This window comes from Cynocephalus volans, chromosome 1, assembly GCF_027409185.1.
Source record: "Cynocephalus volans isolate mCynVol1 chromosome 1, mCynVol1.pri, whole genome shotgun sequence".
Lineage (NCBI taxonomy): Eukaryota > Metazoa > Chordata > Mammalia > Dermoptera > Cynocephalidae > Cynocephalus > Cynocephalus volans.
The window spans coordinates 43,804,650-43,824,026 of record NC_084460.1 but is presented as its reverse complement, the minus strand read 5'-3'; the positions used below and the strand labels follow the sequence as shown (position 1 = coordinate 43,824,026).

The 19,377-nt window shown below is 41.0% G+C and overlaps 1 protein-coding gene across 2 annotated transcripts in view; it reads right to left on the bottom strand.

The window, feature by feature from the left end:
- Window positions 1-19,377, bottom strand: part of ARFGEF2 (ADP ribosylation factor guanine nucleotide exchange factor 2) — an 85,484-nt gene that overhangs the window by 51,294 nt on the left and 14,813 nt on the right. For both annotated transcript variants that reach the window (XM_063080532.1, XM_063080526.1), the window contains exons 4-9: window positions 13,224-13,370; window positions 11,690-11,869; window positions 11,100-11,334; window positions 3,699-3,767; window positions 1,900-2,051; window positions 5-135 (exon numbers count right to left, since the gene is read on the bottom strand). In XM_063080532.1, the coding sequence (XP_062936602.1) occupies window positions 5-135; window positions 1,900-2,051; window positions 3,699-3,767; window positions 11,100-11,334; window positions 11,690-11,869; window positions 13,224-13,370 (914 nt within the window). The remainder of the gene's footprint in view (window positions 1-4; window positions 136-1,899; window positions 2,052-3,698; window positions 3,768-11,099; window positions 11,335-11,689; window positions 11,870-13,223; window positions 13,371-19,377) is intronic.

Sequence of the window (19,377 nt, the reverse complement as noted above, 5' to 3'; positions counted from 1 at the left end):
TTACTTTGGATCTGGGGGGCCTTCACCAAGGGGTTTCATGGACAGCTTGCACAGGGAGCGAAACACGAGGAAGGCGTCCTTCTGCAGAATGTGAGAGAACCTAGAGGCCACTGGATGTCCTTGGGCATCCGATTCCTAAGATTAGAAACAAATAGAAAAAAAAAACAAAAGGCCAAAACAAAAGGATAACTCTTTAAAAAAAAAAAAAAAAAAAGAAATGTAATTCTCACAGAAATTTAAATTCTTGTATTTATTCAACAAGGAGGTAAGGGAATGTGGGGGAGGGGAGAACACAGCAAAATAGGAACTACAGGGGAGTCATTACAACAATTATAAAACCATGTTCCTTGTCCTCCAAAAAGTTGGTACGGATAGTTTAATATGACAAATATCAACAGTTAACTCAAAAAAAAAAAAAAAACCTAAAACAAATAAAGGTAATTACATTAGCAAGGGTAAAAAGGTATTTCTAAGATTACTATTGCAGGATAAATGGGGCAAAAATAGTAAGTATTTTAAAATAAACCTCTTTACTTAAAAAAAAAACATTAAAAACAAAAAAGGAATTTTATTTATTTTTTATTTTTTATTTTTTTAAAAAAGATGAATGGTAAGAGGATCTTAACCCTTGACTTGGTGTTGTCAGCACCACACTCTCCCAAGTGAGCTAACTGGCCATCCATATATAAGGATCCTAACCCGTGGCCTTGGTGTTATCAGCACTACCCTCTCCCAAGTGAGCCACGGGCCGGCCCTCAAAAAAGGAATTTTTAAATAAAAATATTTGTAGCATACAAAAAGGATTAAAAGCCTCAACATACAAAAGTTCTCATAATTTATTAAGGAAATGTGGAAACCCTCCTCCCAAGTGGAAAACAGGGAAAAACATGAATAAGCAATTCACCAAGAAATGCAAATGACAAGTAAACCTGAGTAACTGATGAGTAAGGCAGGATCTTCCTCCTATCAGACTAGCAAAGATTTGAATAAATGCTCTTCTCCAGTTTTAATGGGGAATGGGAAAATGGGCATTGATAGCCTAAAGGTGGGCTAGTAGTACCTAGTAGCACCTTACTGCAAGGCTAATTTGGTGTTAAGGATCAAAGGCCTCAAACCTTCCAGTCCTTGGGCCAGCAATACCACTTGTAGTAATTTATCCTTAAGAAAGAATTAAGGATGTGCCCAAGATTTATCTATAAGGATGTTCATTTATAGAACTGTTTCCTATGATAAAACTGAAATAATATAAAAACCTAATAGAGAATAGGTTAAATAGATTATGGTAATCAATACAGAATTTTACATGGCCATTAAAAAATTCAGTAAGATCCATACATACTGATATGGAAAGATGTCCATGATATAGTGTTGAATGAAGAAAGCAAGTCACAGCCTCATATATAAGACATGAGAGTCCCTTGTCTAGATTTAAGTGTGTCCATATAAGTGCATTCTTAATGAGGATGATATAATCCCAAAGGGGCAAAAATTGGTTCTTGGGGGGGAGAAAAAAATTTTGTGATTATGGATGACTTTCCCATATATACTGACTTAACAATATAGAGAAGGAGAAATAGAGAAATATATTTCTATAATGAATGTATATTATTTTATGAGAAAAGAAAAACAGCAAGAAAATATCAATTTAAATTTTTAAATTTATGTATTTAAAAGTCTGAGAAACAAGGTTTAATAACAATGTTTTATATAACTGACATTAGCATGTACCAATGACTGAACCTGCTAATACAAAGAAAGTCAGGCCAGGACAATGTGACTAATAACTAAATGAATAGGGCTTGCTGTATTTTACTCACTTCTTTTGATAGAGATTTAACTCTGCATTTTCTTAAAAAGTAAAAATGGAAATGAATCTGCTTCAGATGATCACCAACATACCAGATTATCTGCTGACGACAAGGACTGCCTGTCATCTGCTATCCCGTTGGTCTGTGAGTTTTCATCAACTCCTGGCGGAACAGCACATTCCTGGTATTCCAGGTCACCTATGACCCTCTCAGGTTCTGTCAGACCCTGCTTTTCTGCTGCTTCTTAAAACACAAGTGCAAAAGTCATTGCCAAGTTAGTACTTATCCTAAAAGGCTGCCTGACACCAACAAGAAGTTATTCACAAAACCTCCCAGCTGTTGTTGTTTTGCCTTCTCCAGTGCCACTGGCCCATGATTGACATAATACTGCAAAAGCCTTGGCCAAAGTGGTCCTCAAGCTTCACCTGGGGCTATTATCCACAGACCCACTGCCAGTGCCACAGCAATGCATCACTCCAGGGGGCATCATTCATTGCAATCTGTGTCAATGGTGCCTCTAGAATTGCATGATGCAGCAGCCCTGCCTACCTCCCTCCACATTTGAAAAAGATTAGAAACAGCTAAACATAAAAAGCACATTTTTTCTAAAGGGCCATTAATGTAGGAAATAGAGAAGAAGAGTCAATTATGACAGAAAATCTTAGTCACAGAAAAATGCAGACCTGAGCTTCCTGGCAGCCATGTGAAAAGGGAAAGAATTAAAAAGATTTCATTATTTAATTAAGGAAAGTATATCTGATGATTAGAAGAACAATGAAACTCTAAGAAGAATTTATGACGTTGATCTTTATATATATGGGGCACTGAACAACTTAATGAGCACAGTCTTCAATGATAGTTTTACTAAGCATATATTCATTCAACAAATATTTATCAACTACCTATTATGTGCCAGGCTTTGGGGTAGAGGCTGGGGAATACAGCAGTGAACAAGACAGACAAACACTCATTATGTGATGACTTCTTGTATAAACCTCAGAAACAAATCTAAAGATATGAAATAAAATTATTCTTTTTTATTGCTTTTTTTTTTGGCAGCTGGATGATGCACAGGGATCAAACCCTGAACCTTGGTGTTATTAGCACCACACTCTAACCAACTCAGCTAACTGGCCAGCCCCATTTTGAAGACATTTTTACAAGGAGTTAAATAAATAATGGAATTTATATATGGCTCTATGGTACCCTAAATTGACAAAAGGATAGGGCTTAGAGAAGTGGCTTTCAAATCATGACCTCAGTAAGAAATTAATTTTTAAAATCATGTTCCAGTGCAGATGTGTGCACATAAATAACTGAAACACATTTCATAAAAAAATACTTAGCATTATATAACAAAGAAAAAAAATTGTCTAATAGTTATTCTGAGCTATACAAGTTTAATTTCATTGAAGCCATACCATGAAACTGAGGAAGTTAAGAAGTTTAACAAAATGAATAAAGCTTCCCCGTGCACCAGACACCTGCTGACATGCGTACTGTCCCCTCTACACATCAATGGCTGGCCATGAAAATTCAGCAGCAACGGACACAAATCTCAGGGCTCAAGCCCACTAATGGAAAAGCCTTGATGCACCTGATCTAGAAGGTATATGGAGTGGCCCTCTGTGTCTCAAAGTGGAGCACCCAACCCTAACATAGTCAGACAGTGTTCTTTGAACCCAACCCAAAGTAGAATAAAATTAGTCACTAAAAACAAGTCATTTAAAAATCCCATATGAACGATGCACAGACACGGGCAGACTCAGTTTCCATGCATGCCATGAGTTACAGGGCAGGGAAGAAGAAATTCCACCACTAAAATACATGGCTGCAGACATTTTGGACAAGTGAGATAGGAGGAAAGGATGGACTGTCCTTGGTTCTTACCTTTAACAGCAGAAGTGACTACATCTTCTAAGATGTCCTTCACCACCTCCTGGGCTCCATCATCAGCCCCTACACACACACCCAAATACATAAACACACACATGTGGGTATTTCCAGGAAAAAGAAAGGAAGGGGGAGAAGATGATTATGGCAATGTTCCTCTAAAGCTATGTTTCAGAAGGCAAAGGGTGCAAATAAGGACTTCCCGAGGCCAAATCTGATCATGCCAATGGAAGACGACTTCCTCAATCTGGAAACCTTTAGGCAGCATCTGCTCTCCTTTCAAGTTTCTCTTTGTGGAACACTAAAACCCCATTGACTTGTACTCTCATCCTTCCTAAGTCCCAGATGCTCAGCCTAGGGTCCTCCCCACCACCACTAACTTGGAGGCAGGAGCTGGATTTTATCCCGCGAGGGTGCCTGGCAGAACAAAAGATGGAACTTTCCCCTGTGCATTCGCCTTGAGTACCAAGGAGCCTTGGTAGATGACTGCCTTCTGCTGCTTCACTTTCCCCATGCTGTAAACCCAGAGTTTAGCATGAGATTTCTAATGTGACAGTTGAGGATTTACTAAACTTAAATCAAATTATTCTTCAAATTGTTAACTGTTTAAGTGGAAGAGGTTCAGCACCTCATTTTTTTTTTTTTTTTTTTTAGAAAACTAGATCTGGGAAAGAATTTATAAAGTAAACACCTCTTGACTAGACTTTTAGAAGTAAGCATTTCTGATTTATGAAACATCACGCTGACCAAAAACGCCATCACCTTAAATAAACAAAACCAAAATAACTCTTTTAACTCTGCCTTAATGGGGATTTTCAACCCAGCCACTGTTTTTATGAGTTCTGTGCTTGCTCTATAAAGTCTTGGAGAAGAGTGCTAAGAATTTTCACCTCCACTGAGCACTTAACACACCATACTTATCTAAATGGCTAAGTAAATTTAAGAGGGAAATATTGATGTTATATGCTTTCTTAGAGGGCAAGAAAGAAATTAAATGGAAATTAGGAAACTCCTCAGCCATAGCCACAATCTCTTAAACTCATTTTTTCATCTAAAAAGGATGATTTAGACTAGATTATGGTTACCCAAACTTCAGTCATTCTCATACCACCTTCATAATTTTTGCCATATCCATGCACCACTTATATTATATGCTATTATATATGACATATATATTTAACCATGCTCTATAACTCACCTTAAACAATAAAATCCACCAAATAACAGTTTCAGTATACTAGTTATATGTTCCGATGCATGTTGAAATAAATGTGTAACTATTAAAGCAAAAACTATTCACCTGTGAACCACTTAAAATCATGTAATGATTTGGTAAACATATGATTAGATGTTTCTAAGATTTTTTCCTGTTCCAACATTCTCTGATGCTATAATTTAACAAAATTATGGTGAGTTTCTAATCTGTATCATACATTCCAAGGTACCTGGTACATAGCATCTTGTTCACATTTAACACCCAAGAAGCAGGGACGCATTTTATCAGAGAAGCTACAGGAGTGGTGAGTTAGACCACTTTTTAGTGGTGGCCGGCAGGTACATCTGGCCTGTAAGTCTGTGTTGTTTAGCCTATGCACTGCTTTTTAAAACTTTTGAATTAGCTGCCAACATTTAAAAACCAAGATACTACTCATAAAAAGCCAGATATGATTTCTATTAAACAAAAAATGACACATGGCAACTGGCTGGAACCAGGAGAAAATACCCTCTTCAGCCAGGGTATGAACTCTGCAGATGACCTATTGCCTCAGTCCTCATCACTCTCAATTGTCTCCCTTCCATTGAGGCTAAGTGCCAGTTGCCATCACACTTGGACTGGTATTGTTACTATACAGTGAGTAGGAAAATAATACATCTGTCAAGGGTGGAAAAAATGGGAAACTGACCAGAACATCAGTGTTTTAAGAACATCAGAGAGAAAATGTTCCCTTGTGGTAGTAAATTCAGCACAGTGACCAGGAGTGAGAGTTCTGAAGCTAGCATGCCTGGTCCAGGTCCCCACTCTGCCACTTCCAACATGGGGATTTAAGTTACATATCCCCCCAAGCCTCAGGTCCCTCATCAGTAAGCAAGAATCTTATGAAAATTATATAAGATAAGCCAATTTATAGATGGCAACAGCTTCCAGAAAGGCTCCTGTATTAGTCCATTTTGTGTTGCTATAACAGAATTACCTGAGACTGGGACTGGGTAATATATAAAGAACAGAGGTTTATTTGGCTTACGATTCTGGGATAGCTGCATCTGGCACCGGCCTCGGGCTGCTTCTACTCATGGCGGAAAGTGGCAGGCAGCCAGCGGGTACAAGAAGATCAGATGGTGAGAGGAAGTGAGAGAGAGAGAGAGAGAGAGAGAGAGAGAGAGAGAGAGAGAGAGAGAGAGAGAGAGAGAGAGAGGGGGAGGGAGGGAGGGAGGGAGGGATGGATGGGGAGAAGGAGAGAGAGGGAGGGAGAGAGAGGGGAGGGAGGGAGGTGGGAGAGGGAGAGAGACGAGAGAGGGAGAGGGCAGGAGAGGGAGGGAGAGGGAGGGAGGGGGAGGGAGGGGGAGGGAGGGGGAGGGAGGGAGAGGGAGGGAGAGGGAGGGAGGGGGAGGGAGGGGAGGGAGGGGGAGGGAGGGGAGGGAGGGGGAGGGAGAGGAGGGAGGGGGAGGGAGGAGGGAGGGGGGTGGAGGGGGAGGGAGGGAGAGGAGAGAGAGGGAGAGAGGGGGAGAGAGGGAGAGAGGGGGGGGAGAGGGAGGGGGGGGAGAGGGAGGGGGGGAGAGGGAGGGGGGGGAGAGGGAGGCGGGGAGAGAGAGAGAGAGAGAGAGAGAGAGAGAGAGAGAGAGAAGGTGCCGGGGTCCTTTAAATAATCAGCTCTCGCAGGAACTAATAGAGCGAGAACTCACTCACTACCCTTCCTCCCGCAGGGAGAGCATTAATCCATTCATGAGGGATCTGCCCCCATGACTCAATCAGTTTCCAACACTGCCACATTGGAGATCAAATTTCCACATGAGTTTTGAAGGGGACAACACATCCAAGCTGCGTCAGCTCCTCTTTAAAAAGGACTCAGCTGGCAGGGAGTCCTTTAGTCCTACCCTCTTCCTCTTCCTTCCTGCCTGGAACCACATGGCAGCATCCTAAACCATAAGGTGACCTTGAGGGTGGAAGTCACATGCTAAGAATAATGGAAAAAAAAAAAAATAGGAGTCTGAGACAAGTTCTTCCCAGGTGCCTATTCTCTGTCCAGTTAAGTAGGGACCTAGGGGGGTGGGGTAAGTGGGGCAATAAGATGGACTCACTCATGCATTCAATCAACAAACTGAGTGCCTATGTGTCTGGCGCTGTTAAAGGTATTTGTAACACAACACTGTTTAAAACAAAGACCCCATCCTCGTGGTGCTTACATGCTAGCTGGGGATAATAAATAAGTAAATTCTATTGTATACTATAGTGCCAGGGAAAAAAATAAGAGTGGGAGAAGGAAGATCTGGAATCGGAGGGGCAAATGTAAATACATGGTGACAATAAAGTGTGACACACTTATTTCCTAGAAACTAGGGTTTGGTTGCATCCAATGTTCAGGCACTTAGTGATAAGACGTAAGAATACTAAAGGAAAAAACCAGGGAGCAAAGCTTTTTGCTGTCATATTCCAGCCATACTCCAATATGGTTCTTTGATAGGAAAACAATTGTTTATTGAGAAGAAACACATTAGGCAGCTGTCCCCAACTACATGTCCATTACACAGCTGACAGAAATGTTGTAAACCAATGAGCTGAGAAGCCAATGTGGTTTACTCCCTTTAGGGCAGGCTGTGTCAGAAACAAGTCAGAAGAGGTGAAGTGCACTTGCCATTTTTATCTAGTGTCAGCCTGAGACTACTTCTGCTGCTGCTTTTTGTCAACAGAAAAATAAAATTCCTAAAGCAGAGGACTTGGTATTGTTAACATGGAAAACAGCCAGGCTCACTTGATCCTACTATATTCTTCCTACTAACTTCATATCTGATTACCATCTGATATATTTGCTATTTTTCTTTAAACCAACTGATTTTTAAGCTGAAATTTATTTAAAAGATAATAACAGCAAACACTTATATAGCCCTAAGTGTCAGACACTGTTCTCATTTAGTTCTCATAAACCTAAGACAGCACTAATTGTATTCCCATTTTATAGATGAGGAAACTGAGCTCAGAAAGGTTAATGACTTTGCCCAAGGTCAAAGAGCTGCTAAGTGGTGAAGTCATGATCTAAACCCAGGCTGCCTGATCAGAACCTTCATATTGGCTGAGGGAAGATACATTTTCTCTATTTTGTAGAACTTAACAATTGGGTTGTTTTTCCCTTAAAGAATGAGATGCAAAAAGAAAAGGAGAGCTAAGAAATCCATAAACACATAGGTAATTCTACCTATTTATATTATCTATATAAACATAAAAATGCTAATGTCTAATGATGGGAGGTAAAAAGTCAGAACCTTAAAAACAAACTTAAAAGAAAATGAGGAAGTGACTGCTAATGAGTACAGGGTTTCTTTTGCGGGTAATGAAAATGTTCTAAAATTGATTGTGGTAACTTGCATAACCCTTTGATTATAATAAAAAGCAGAACTGTACATTTTGAATGGGTGAATTTATGGTATGTGAATTATATCTCAAAAAAGCTGTTTATAAAGAAACTGACATGAATAGCTGGAAAATCAGGAGGGTTGTAAATAGATAAATGACTGACCATGCCCCAAAGTTCCCATAAGCTAGCATGTCTCGAGCTCAAACTCATTTTGTGAGTTTATAAAGGGCAATCTGACCACTTCTTGATAAGACAAATAGACTGTTGATCTATTAATTTGGGATGAAAAATCGCTAAGGAAAAGGAGATACTCAGGTCTGTCGGTGAATTCTTTCCCATGAAAACTACACGGGGAAGCAAATTATCCCAGGAAGGCTGTGGGGAGTGTTCTTTGTTACTTAAAAAGGGAAATGTATGTCAAGTGCCAAATTAGTGAGCATGCGCCAGGCACAGTAGGTGCCCAGTTGCAGCTGGCTACGTGATGGTGATTACTACAGGATGGAGTCTGTAGGATAGCTCCATTATTGTGTCCATGGAGTCTGTAGGATAGCTCCATTATTGTGTCCAATATCCCAGCACTCAGTAACACAGTAAGAATAGCCACAGAGATGCTAGAGCTCAGGCCTCTCACCAGGCTTTGACAGCCTGGACTCCAGACCACAGAGGGACTGTCCCCCCTGCATGGCACCCCCGCCAACTGCCTCTCAGGCTGTCCTTCCTCCTTGGCTTCCAGGGCTACGTAACACCTACTTCTGAAGGACCCATTGTTTCTTTAAAGCCAAATCCTGAGAACTGGAAGTCATTCACTTTCTTTAAAGGTGACAGTGCAGTGCACATCCATTCTGACCCACTATTTTCAGGTTCACAGTTTGATTCCCACAATCTGGGAAAGCCTCACAGGGTGCACCAAGTAATGGCAACAAAATCCACAGCAATACACTAACTGCAAGTCATTTTCTCTTTGTTAGAGCAGAACTTCAAGACTATGTTTCTACAAAACTATATTCTAAAACCATGTTTTCTCCCCATTCATTAAAAAATTGTATTTACTGAGTGTCTCCTGTGTATGCCAGGTGTTGGGAATATAGTGGTTGAAAGGGTGGCTCAGGCCTCAGACTGGGAACAAGTGAACACAAACACTTCCGTAATTTCAGTTATTGACAAGTGCTATGAAGAAAATAAAAGAGGATGATGAACAGACATGATGGGGAACTTGAGAGTATGATCAGGGAAGCCTCTCAGTCTGAACTGAGACCTGATAATAAAGTGGGGGAGGGGTGGGAAAGAGACAGTAAGTATAAAGGCACTGAGGCAGGAACAAGCACAGCAATTTCAAGAACCAGAAACAACACCTGTGCATTGTGTAGCAAACAAGGGGAGAGAGATGTAAGAAGAGGACAGAGGGGTGGGCAAGGGCCAGGTCACACCGGGCCTTGCAAGCCGTGCAGTGGGGCAGGCATGGATTTCAGTCTGAATGAGACAGGATGGGGAATTAATTACCAAAGGGGTTTGAGCAGGGGAGGGTCATGATCTAATGCATGCTTTTAAGAGATCACTTCGACAGCTGTATGGAAAGTGCTTTCATGCACCTTGGAGAGACCTGCTTTTATATCTGCACAGCTATGCTTACTATAGTGTGTTTAAATATTAATATTTATTGATTGGCCACAACTTGATAAGGGTTCCAGTAAAAACATGGTCCTTGCCCTGGAGAGTGACAAAGGCAAAGATGGCAACAGATATGAAGGGTGGGCCAGGAGTTTCTGAGCACCATCCCTAAGACACACGACAGTAGGAATGAATAGATAGCCACTCCGTGCTCCCTAAGAGATGCATAATTCTTCATGGCAACTTTGTCTTTTGTCCTTTCCTTGAGTAAACAAATACAGAACAACATTCCAGCAATAACACTTGGTCTGTTCCAATGCATGCCAAGCACTCCAGCAAATAATAAAGGAATAAATGCTGCTCAAATATGTGCCCTCTAGTGGGGAACATACTAACAGAAATCAGTATTAGTCATGTAACTGAAGAGATGAGATCAATGATATACGCAGGTCAGATATTTTGTGTAGAACCACCAGCTTGAGTGAAGATTTATTTGACTGAATCACTTGGGAAAGGTTAATTCGTGAAAAAATAAGAATTTTGGATCTGATTCAGACAAATCGCCCAGGGAGAGATGTAAATATTCATAAATAATCTTATAATAACCCAATCTAAGATTACATACCTAATATTTCATTTACTTTAAGACTATATAATCAGACATGGGATACTCTTTCATTTAAAAAAGCAAACAAAAACAAGTAACGTATCTGGTCACCAGAAGAAGAAAACAAAGCTATCTGTCTGCCATCTATCTATCCAGCCATCCATTCACCTGCCCACCTGACTCCTCCACAGATGTCTATGATTGGCTCCTAACTGCCAGGCACTGGGATCTAGTGTGTATACCTGACAAATGAAGCCCTTGTCTTCCTCTGGACAAATAAGACAGACAATGAATAACTAATTACCCAAACAATTAACTACGGGAAGATAAGTGCCCTAAACTCAACCCACTGCACTGAGGCTGACATGAAGAAATAGTAACTAGATACATTCCAGGAACTATTTAGAGAAAACTGCACAGCAGACAATGGACATTAGACATCACACCTCACTGGTTGTGTTCTGTAAAAGAAAAGCAAAGGTGAAGTTAAGAGGAAAGCCCAGAAACAGATAAGCTGCTATCAGAGGTTTCCTTCTATTGTCACCAAACATCTCCTTCATCTGCTGTCACACAGGATGATTCCCTCTCACAAAGCTGTACCATATCAGACCATACCTGATAGTGACGAATCTCTTTCTCTGTGTACGTCTCCGTTTTCTGAGCTCACTTTTCCAGAACCACTCCTGGCATGGTCACCATTGATTAAATCTGTTTTTTCAGGAGTTGTTGGTTTGCTCTGTGCCTGGCTTGGCTTCAAATGACTGAACTTTGGAGACAGTGCTGCAGATTGGATCACAGGGGACTGGGGTTTCGATTGAGCTTGTCTTTCCAATTCTCTGGCCTCCTGCAACTAAAAGGCAACAAAAAAGGGATTTGATCTAAATGGTCCCAGAATTTATGTAAGGAACAAAAACTATGCTAGTTATTGCTTAAAAAATTTCCAACCAAAAGTACGAAAATTTTAAAACGAAATAAATTCCTTTGACAAACTCAAAGCAAATTCTGAATGCAAACTTCAAAGCCCATGCTAGATTCTCTCTTTGATTTTTAAAGAAAGAACAAAAGCACAGTCTAGAGAATTCACAGAACAAAGGGATAAACTTCAAAACGCTACTGAATCTTCACAAGGCACTGAAGCCACACATGAAAGAGTTGAGGCAGCAATGACAACCCACTCTCAGTGGCTGGTAAGTGCTGTTACTCACCACTTGGTTTTCCATGCGGGTGAAAATGACGTTCAGCATCTGAGTAAGGGTAGCCTTGGCAGTGGTTTGATTGATGAGATTTTTGCTGGCCAAATAGATATTGTAACACGTTCTCACTGTCTGCAGGATAGTGCCTTCATGAATTTCAATGTGTGGGGAAGTCACCGCGGTCAAAAGAGCCTAAAACAGAAATCAGAAACCTACAACTTCATGAACACCCACCTCCCTCCTGCCCTCCCATGGCCAAACTTTCCTAGAGCGTTTGGCTTTGTTTCTGTTTTAATAAATGTTAACAGGTTCTGCAAACTAAACAGGATGATTAGTACCAAGAGCCAACTCCATATTATTCTAAATTTAAAAACAATTACTAGGGCCGACCCATGGCTCACTCGGGAGAGTACGGTGCTGATAACACCAAGGCCACGGGTTTGGATCCCTATATAGGGATGGCCGGTTTGCTCACTGGCTGAGCGTGGTGCCGACAACACCAAGTCAAGGGTTAAGATCCCCTTACCAGTCATCTTTTATTTAAAAAAAAAAAAAAGCAATTATAAACTCCATAAAATCCAATTATTTGAAATAATTAAGTTGTGCTGAAGTAGGCTCCACTGGCTTGCTTTTTAAAAAGCTAAACTTCTGGGCCGGCCCGTGGCTCACTTGGGAGAGTGTGGTGCTGGTAACACCAAGGCCGTAGGTTCAGATACCTATATAGGGATGGCTGGTTGGCTCACTTGGGAAAGCGTGGTGCTGACAACACCAAGTCAAGGGTTAAGATCCCCTTACCAATCACCTTTTAAAAATAAATAAATAAAATAAAATAAAATAAAAAGCTAAACTTCTGAATGTTTATATGGACTGAAAAACCTAGAATGAAAAATAAAGGCACTTCTCTCAGGATGAATAACACTTCAACTTGACCTTACCCACATTAATCACAAAATATACATGTTTCAGTGGGTGATTAGTTTCCCAGTTCCCTGGTGGATTTTGAAGAGAGCTTGGAGAAAGGCACAGCTAACATAAAACCATCCCATATAAAACTAATATATTTAGGGCTTAAGATCTGGAACCTTGGCTGTACCCATCGTGATCCTGTTCTCTGACAAGTACATGGTACCAGCCCATGCCAAACCATTCCTGGCAGCAGAAATGGAACAGGGAAATGGAAAGAGGGGGCAAGAGGACAGGGGCAAGTTGGTGATAAGAGTATCAATGAAGACCTGCTGAGAAATTGCAGACTCGGAATCCAGAATTTCAAGGGGAAAGACCAGAGTATTCAAAGCCAGCTACACAAGCAATTTACATTGTTATTAGCAGAACTGCTTACTTTGAAAATACACCTGGTTCCACTCTTCTTGTCACAGTCCACACTAATAAATTCTGACACTTAAAAGATCTAAGTGATGCTTAAATTTTTCTGTTCCAGCTCAGCACCACCTGAGACAACTAACACAAGGTAAATTAGAAATCCAAATTCCCAAAGGGAACTAGCTTTCTAATTTAAAAACCAGACCAGGCAAACAAACAGAAATACCTTAATTATTTGTAACTGAACTCCTTCATCGGTCTGAGGGCCCTGAAAACAACTGCAAATGGTTTCAACAATCCTGTCGATCAGCCGCTTCCCTGGGGCTCCACTGTCGGGGGCATTGCCAGTGATATGCCCATATGCGATGAGTTTCTAAACACAGAAAGAACAGAGATTAGAAGTTTCTGCTTGGCTGGGGCTGAGACCACCCATGACAGCAAAAGACTGGCAGTGAGAGCATGGCCTTTAACTTCTGTTCCTACAGATGCCTCTGCTCCCAGGAGCCAGGCAGGCAAAATCATTCTGAGTGCAGCCTTCATCCTGTCTCCTGACAGTAAAAAATCCCCAAGGTGGTACAATGTCCCACGAAAAAGGCAAAGTATAGAACACTCTCCAGTACACAACCATTTGTGCAAAAAAAAAATGAGGGATAAAAACAATAGACACTAGTGACAGAAGTAGATTAGTGGTTGTCTAGAGCTGGGCGGGGGCGGGTAGAAAGACAGCAGAGTGACTGCTAATGAGTACATAAAAATGTTCTAAATCACATTATATATGTGATGGTTTCACAACTCTGTCAATATGAGGGTACTTCAAAAAGTTTGTGGGAAAATTGAATTAAAAGATAATACGAATCCTTCCACGAACTTTTTGAAAACCCCTCATATACTGAAAATCACTGAATAGTACACTTTAAATGGGTGAATTATATGACATCTAAGAAACTAGGTTTAGGCAGCTGCGGGCAGGGGGGTAGGACTAAGACACTATATAAGGCACCTTTTCATTGTTTTTGAATATTAAATTGTGTCAGTGTATTGTCTATTCCAAAATTAAACTAAAAATAATAACTGCATTCTGTACCTATGATATCAAACAGTGTGGCATGCACATGGCTGGAGAGATGAGCAGCTGCTTAGGCTGTGCATCTCTGTGGTTAAGATCGGTTTGGCCAGGGGCTGATTTTTAGAGGCCACTTCCCTGTGCCACCTCACCCATGACCTGGATTTCAACATAGACCATATGAGAGCTGGAAGGGAGCCCAAAGGTCAGAGGAGGATGATTTCCAAGCCTGGCTGAGATTCAGAATCACCTGAGGGAGCGCAAGATAATACACATTCCTAGACCTCAACCGGGACCTGCTGAACCACAATTTCTGGGGTGGAACCCAGGAATCAGTGATTTTCCTCAAGCTATCCAGATTATTTTGATGGCTGACCAGTTAACAGAACCACTCGTTGGACATGTATCTTGGGATACATGAATTAACTCTAAGGCATTCTCTGCTTCCAGTGACTTGGTAAAGACTCTTAAAAAGGCTGTTCTGTTCTTCATCCTTTTTGGCTTCCTATTGATCACATTCGTGCCTCTACCACATAAAGTGAACTAGCACTCCCAAGGTTATCTACACTGCAGTAGGAAGACCAGCCACCCCGCAGAGGTCTGACGCTGCTTCTCAATGGCTTTCCCTTGTCATTAGCTATGAAAACTTCACCACTCAATAAGCAGAAAGAAAAATAGGTTAAGTGAGAGGTAGCTGAGAGTAGAAATACGATACTGCTGGATCGAGTATGGAATGAGGAGAGAGGCCTGCACACACTCTGCTGCTCAAGTCCAACCTCTGGGATCTCCAGACAGGGGTGCAGGTGTGAAGAAGAAGTTACACCCCCTGCCTTCACTGCTGCTGTGTATGCAGGCTTCCTATGAGGGCAGGGCTGACTACGTGGTCAGTGAGCTCTGGTTTTTGACACTGCTTACTCTTACTTCTAATGGACTTGTCTGTTTTGAGCACTGGGTTATGAGTGGAATGGTCTACAAATTCCCAAAATGTGCATGTTGAAAAGTAGGCTCCATAGAACCCAATATTGATGCTGCAAAGCAAAGATGGAAATGAATTACTGGCTATTTAATTAAAGTACAAAAAAGGATGGGAAGTATTCTCCCCTCTACAGACTCCTTAAAGGTACATTAACCCTCAAATTGAAAAGGGTTTTAAGTGTAATTTTACCCCCTCATCTGTGCAGTGAGACAGGGCCAAAAGAAAGCAGAGTTCCTGCATCCCATGAGTCTTTTTGGTTATGCTCTCTCATTCTTCTCTGCACAGGACACGGTTCTGGGCACTAGGGATACAATGGTAAGAGAGACGTAATCCTTTTCCTCTTTTCCAGGGGGGGCCACTCCAAAGCCAAAAGTTGTGACTGGGACCCATAGGGCCCTGTGTGATTTGTAGACACACATCCCCATCTCCTTCTACTCTCCCCCAGGTACATGTTCCTGCCTTATTCCCTGCTGATACGATGAAGAGATGGGAAGAGGGACAGACTAGGGAGGACCATGGGCAGCTGGCCACTAATTCATGTGTTTAAGGGGCTTGCGCAGGAACATTCTGGCACAGAGGGGATGATGAGGAAAATACAACAGACTCTAACAGGCCTTCAAAGGACACAATGCACACAGAAAAATGCTATGTGCTCAGTTTTTAGGGGCAAAATAGGACATACTTAGTAATAAACAGAAGTTGGAGTCAGTAAGCTTTATTCCAAGTAATCCCACCCACATGGATGAACATATGTGGTACAAATTAAGTCTTCCAACTCATTGGTCTACTTTTCTGCACTTAGTTCCATTTCTTTGGCTCCAGTGATAAGAATCCAAGGAGTTATCCCTGACCCAGAGGCACTGAGGCATGTGTCCAAGGAAGCTTGCACAGGGATGTTCACTGTAACCCTGTGTGTAAATGCCTCTCTATAGGAGAGGGACAAATAAAATGGTGGCATATATCATGTATCAGTCAAAAGTAATGCACTAGGTCTGCATGCAGCAATACAGCTAGATCTTAAAAACATTGTTGAATGTAAAAAGCAAGCTACAAAAAAATTTGTACAAGTGATACCATTTGTTGAAAAAGAAAAAAATTGCACACCTAACAGGCAACTGGGTTTGGGACACATGGCCCAAGGGACCTCAGACTTATTTGTAAAGTTCGGAAAACTTTTTAACCGAGAACATAGTCATGTACAACTTATAGAATTACCAACTGATTTTTAAGTGTACATTAAAAAATCTAAAGCTTTCTGGAAATAAGAGCAAAAGATAACACTTGTGGAGTGAACAGGACAGTTTAGATCCATGGTTTCCTACACCCTTTACAGGGATGTAGGAAGAAAATACTAGACTTCTATTTCTATTTTTTTTTTTTATCTTGGCCCTTTAAAAGTTCTATTTTTGTATGTTTTATAATGTATATACTTTAATAAAAGCAGTACATGTATATAATGTTAAATTGAAAAAATATAAATATACGGGAAGGATATCCTCAAAAAGATTCTTATTATTGATAAGTGACCAGAAAAACTTGGGACACCACACACTAGGTTAGACAAGACTGATCCTAATCCCCCTTTATCCCGAGCCCTGGCCTTAGGGAAGTGTGTCACAGACCAAGTGCTGAAAGAAAGGAATACAGAGACTCTTTATCACTTGACAGGAGTGAGCAGCAGGGGAAGATTTTAGGCTTCTCCTACAGGGGCGGGGGGGCAGGATATGAGCTAACTGTGCTCATGGCAAACCGAACCCTGAAGCATTTTTACTACCCCTCTCGCTTCTCCAAGCTCAAGGAATGACAGGACACATTGTGGACATGTCTGCAGCTGGCTGATTCTGCAAAACCAATTTTTACCCCTACACCAGGCCTTCCCTCTCCAAGACAGAAGTTTCACACACACTGGGAAAAGCCAGTCAAACAGGCTTGGCAAGGGCAGCCACCAAGGGGAAGTTCATTTTTTCACTCAGTTGTCCAGGAAACACCCAGCCACTTTCTAATGTTAAAAAGATGACACATTTTGCATTTTATATACTAAATAAAGAAATCCTAGTGTACCTATTAAATGCCAGAGAACTTACACTCTAAACAGAGAGAGAACCACATACCACGAATCCCAAGACTTGCAGTAGGCGAGAAAGGCAGGACGTCAACGTTTCCATTTGAAATCACACTTATACAGACATGAAGTTCCAGAAATAGAGTGTTTCTGTTATTAAAGGGGCCAGACCACAGGGTAACAGAGTAGGGGTTGGCAACCTTCTTCCTTAAGGGACCACATACTAAATATTTAGGCTTTGTGGGTCTTGTGATCTCCACTGCAACTACTCAACTCGGTCATAGTAGCAAGGTAGCAGCCACGAATAATACATAAACAAAATGGGCATGGCTGCTGCTGTGGACTGAAAGTGTATGTTCCCCCCAAAATTCATGTTAAAGCCCTAACCCCCAATGTGATACTAACAGGAGGCTGGGCCTCCTAATTAGGTTTAGATGAGGTCATGGGGGGGGGTCCTCATAATAGGATTGGTACAGTATAAGAAGAGATCAGAGAGCTAACTCTGTCTCTCTGACACATGAGGACACAATGAGAATACAGCCGTCTACAAGCCAGAAAGAGGTCCCTTACCAGGAACCAGTCAACCAGTATCTTGATCTTAGATTTCCCAGCCTCCAGAACTGTGAGAAATAAATGTTAAGCCACCCAATCTACAGTATTCTGTTATAGGAGCCTAAGCAGACTAAGGTAGCAGTGTTCCGATAAAACTTTACTCACAAAAAGCAATCATCAGGCCAGATTTGGCACATGGGCCATAGCTAACAACCCCTGATTAAGAACATAGACTTGGGGTTAGGAAGTCCTATATACCCAACCAATTTCATAACTTCCTGGCCAGGGTACCGTGGACTGGGCTGGTCACTTTACTCCCTAAGCCTCAGTTTCCCAGATTCTAAAATGAGGACAAGAGTAAGTACCTCAGAGGGTGGTCAAGATGATTAGACATGGTAAGGCAGATAAAGCACTTAGGACCCAGCAAGGCTAAGAGCTCAATGCATGTTAGCCATTGTTCTTACTACGTCAGTAACGACAACTATCAGCACTAGCTTCAGAACTAAACCTCAACATGGCGAGAAAAAAAAACTAAAATTAAACTTATGCCAAATTTCCTCAGAAAACATTCACAGCAAAAAATATTTTAGAACAGAAGTAGGACTTGAGCCTGCCATTTAGAATTCTTGGCTCATTGTATGTTTCACATAGGACAATCTGTACAGAATTATACTGAATGAGAAAATGTTTTTTTCATTTGGAAGGGTTGTTTCTGTGAAGAAACTGTCACCAATTCTCAAGTATATATATATCAAAGAAGAGAGATTAATAGAGTAAATATTAGACTGGAGATGCCAAAAATGTGCCATGCCCATTGCCACTTTGCAGTCCCATGTCTCAGTAGTTATAACCAATCAATCATGGCACTCTTTCTCAAGAAACCTGGATGAGGCTTCGGATGCCTTTTCAATACAGCTCTCCAAGCAATCATAACATAAATCTATTCACCACTCCTGTTCTAGAAAGCACCGGTAATCTGTGGATCTCTTCAATATATTTTTTAAATTTATTAAACTTTTTTCATTAATGGGGGTTGCCCACTGAGGTCAAGAATAAATGTTCTTTGAGGTAATCAGAAACCTTAGGAGTAGGACTTGAGAAAAAGTGTAAGAATGCTGGACCAGGAATTAAGAAACCCAAGTTGTAGTCCTGTTTCTGTTTCTCAATGCTGGTATGTTATTGAACAAGTCACTAACTTCTCTACTCCTGCTTCTTTGACAGTAAAAGGTAATTTATAACAAGGTTACTTGTGGCTCTAAATACAGTTGATCCTCATTATTTGTAGATTCCGTATTTGCAAATGCGCCTACTAAGTTTTATTTGTAAACCCAAAAGCAATACTTGTGGAGCTTTTGTAGTCACTTGTGGACATGCAAAGAATGGTGAAATATCTGAATCCTTTGTCACTCGTGTTCCCAGCTGAGGTCGAACAAGGCAATAATACTCTGCTTTCTTGTTTCAGTTTTCCCACAAACAAATCTTTTTTGCACTGCACTTAGTGCTAGGTTTTTCACATTTTTGTCCTTTTTATTGGTGATTTTGCTGTCAAAATGGCCCAGTGTGTGCTGAAGTGTTTTCCAGTGTTCTAAGAGCACAAAGGTAGTGATGTTTCTTATGCAGAAATTACATGTGTTAGATAAGCTTTGTTCAGGCATGCGTTAAAGTGCTATTGGCTGTGAGATGTCAATGAATCAACAATACATATTAAATAAAGTGCCTTTAAACAG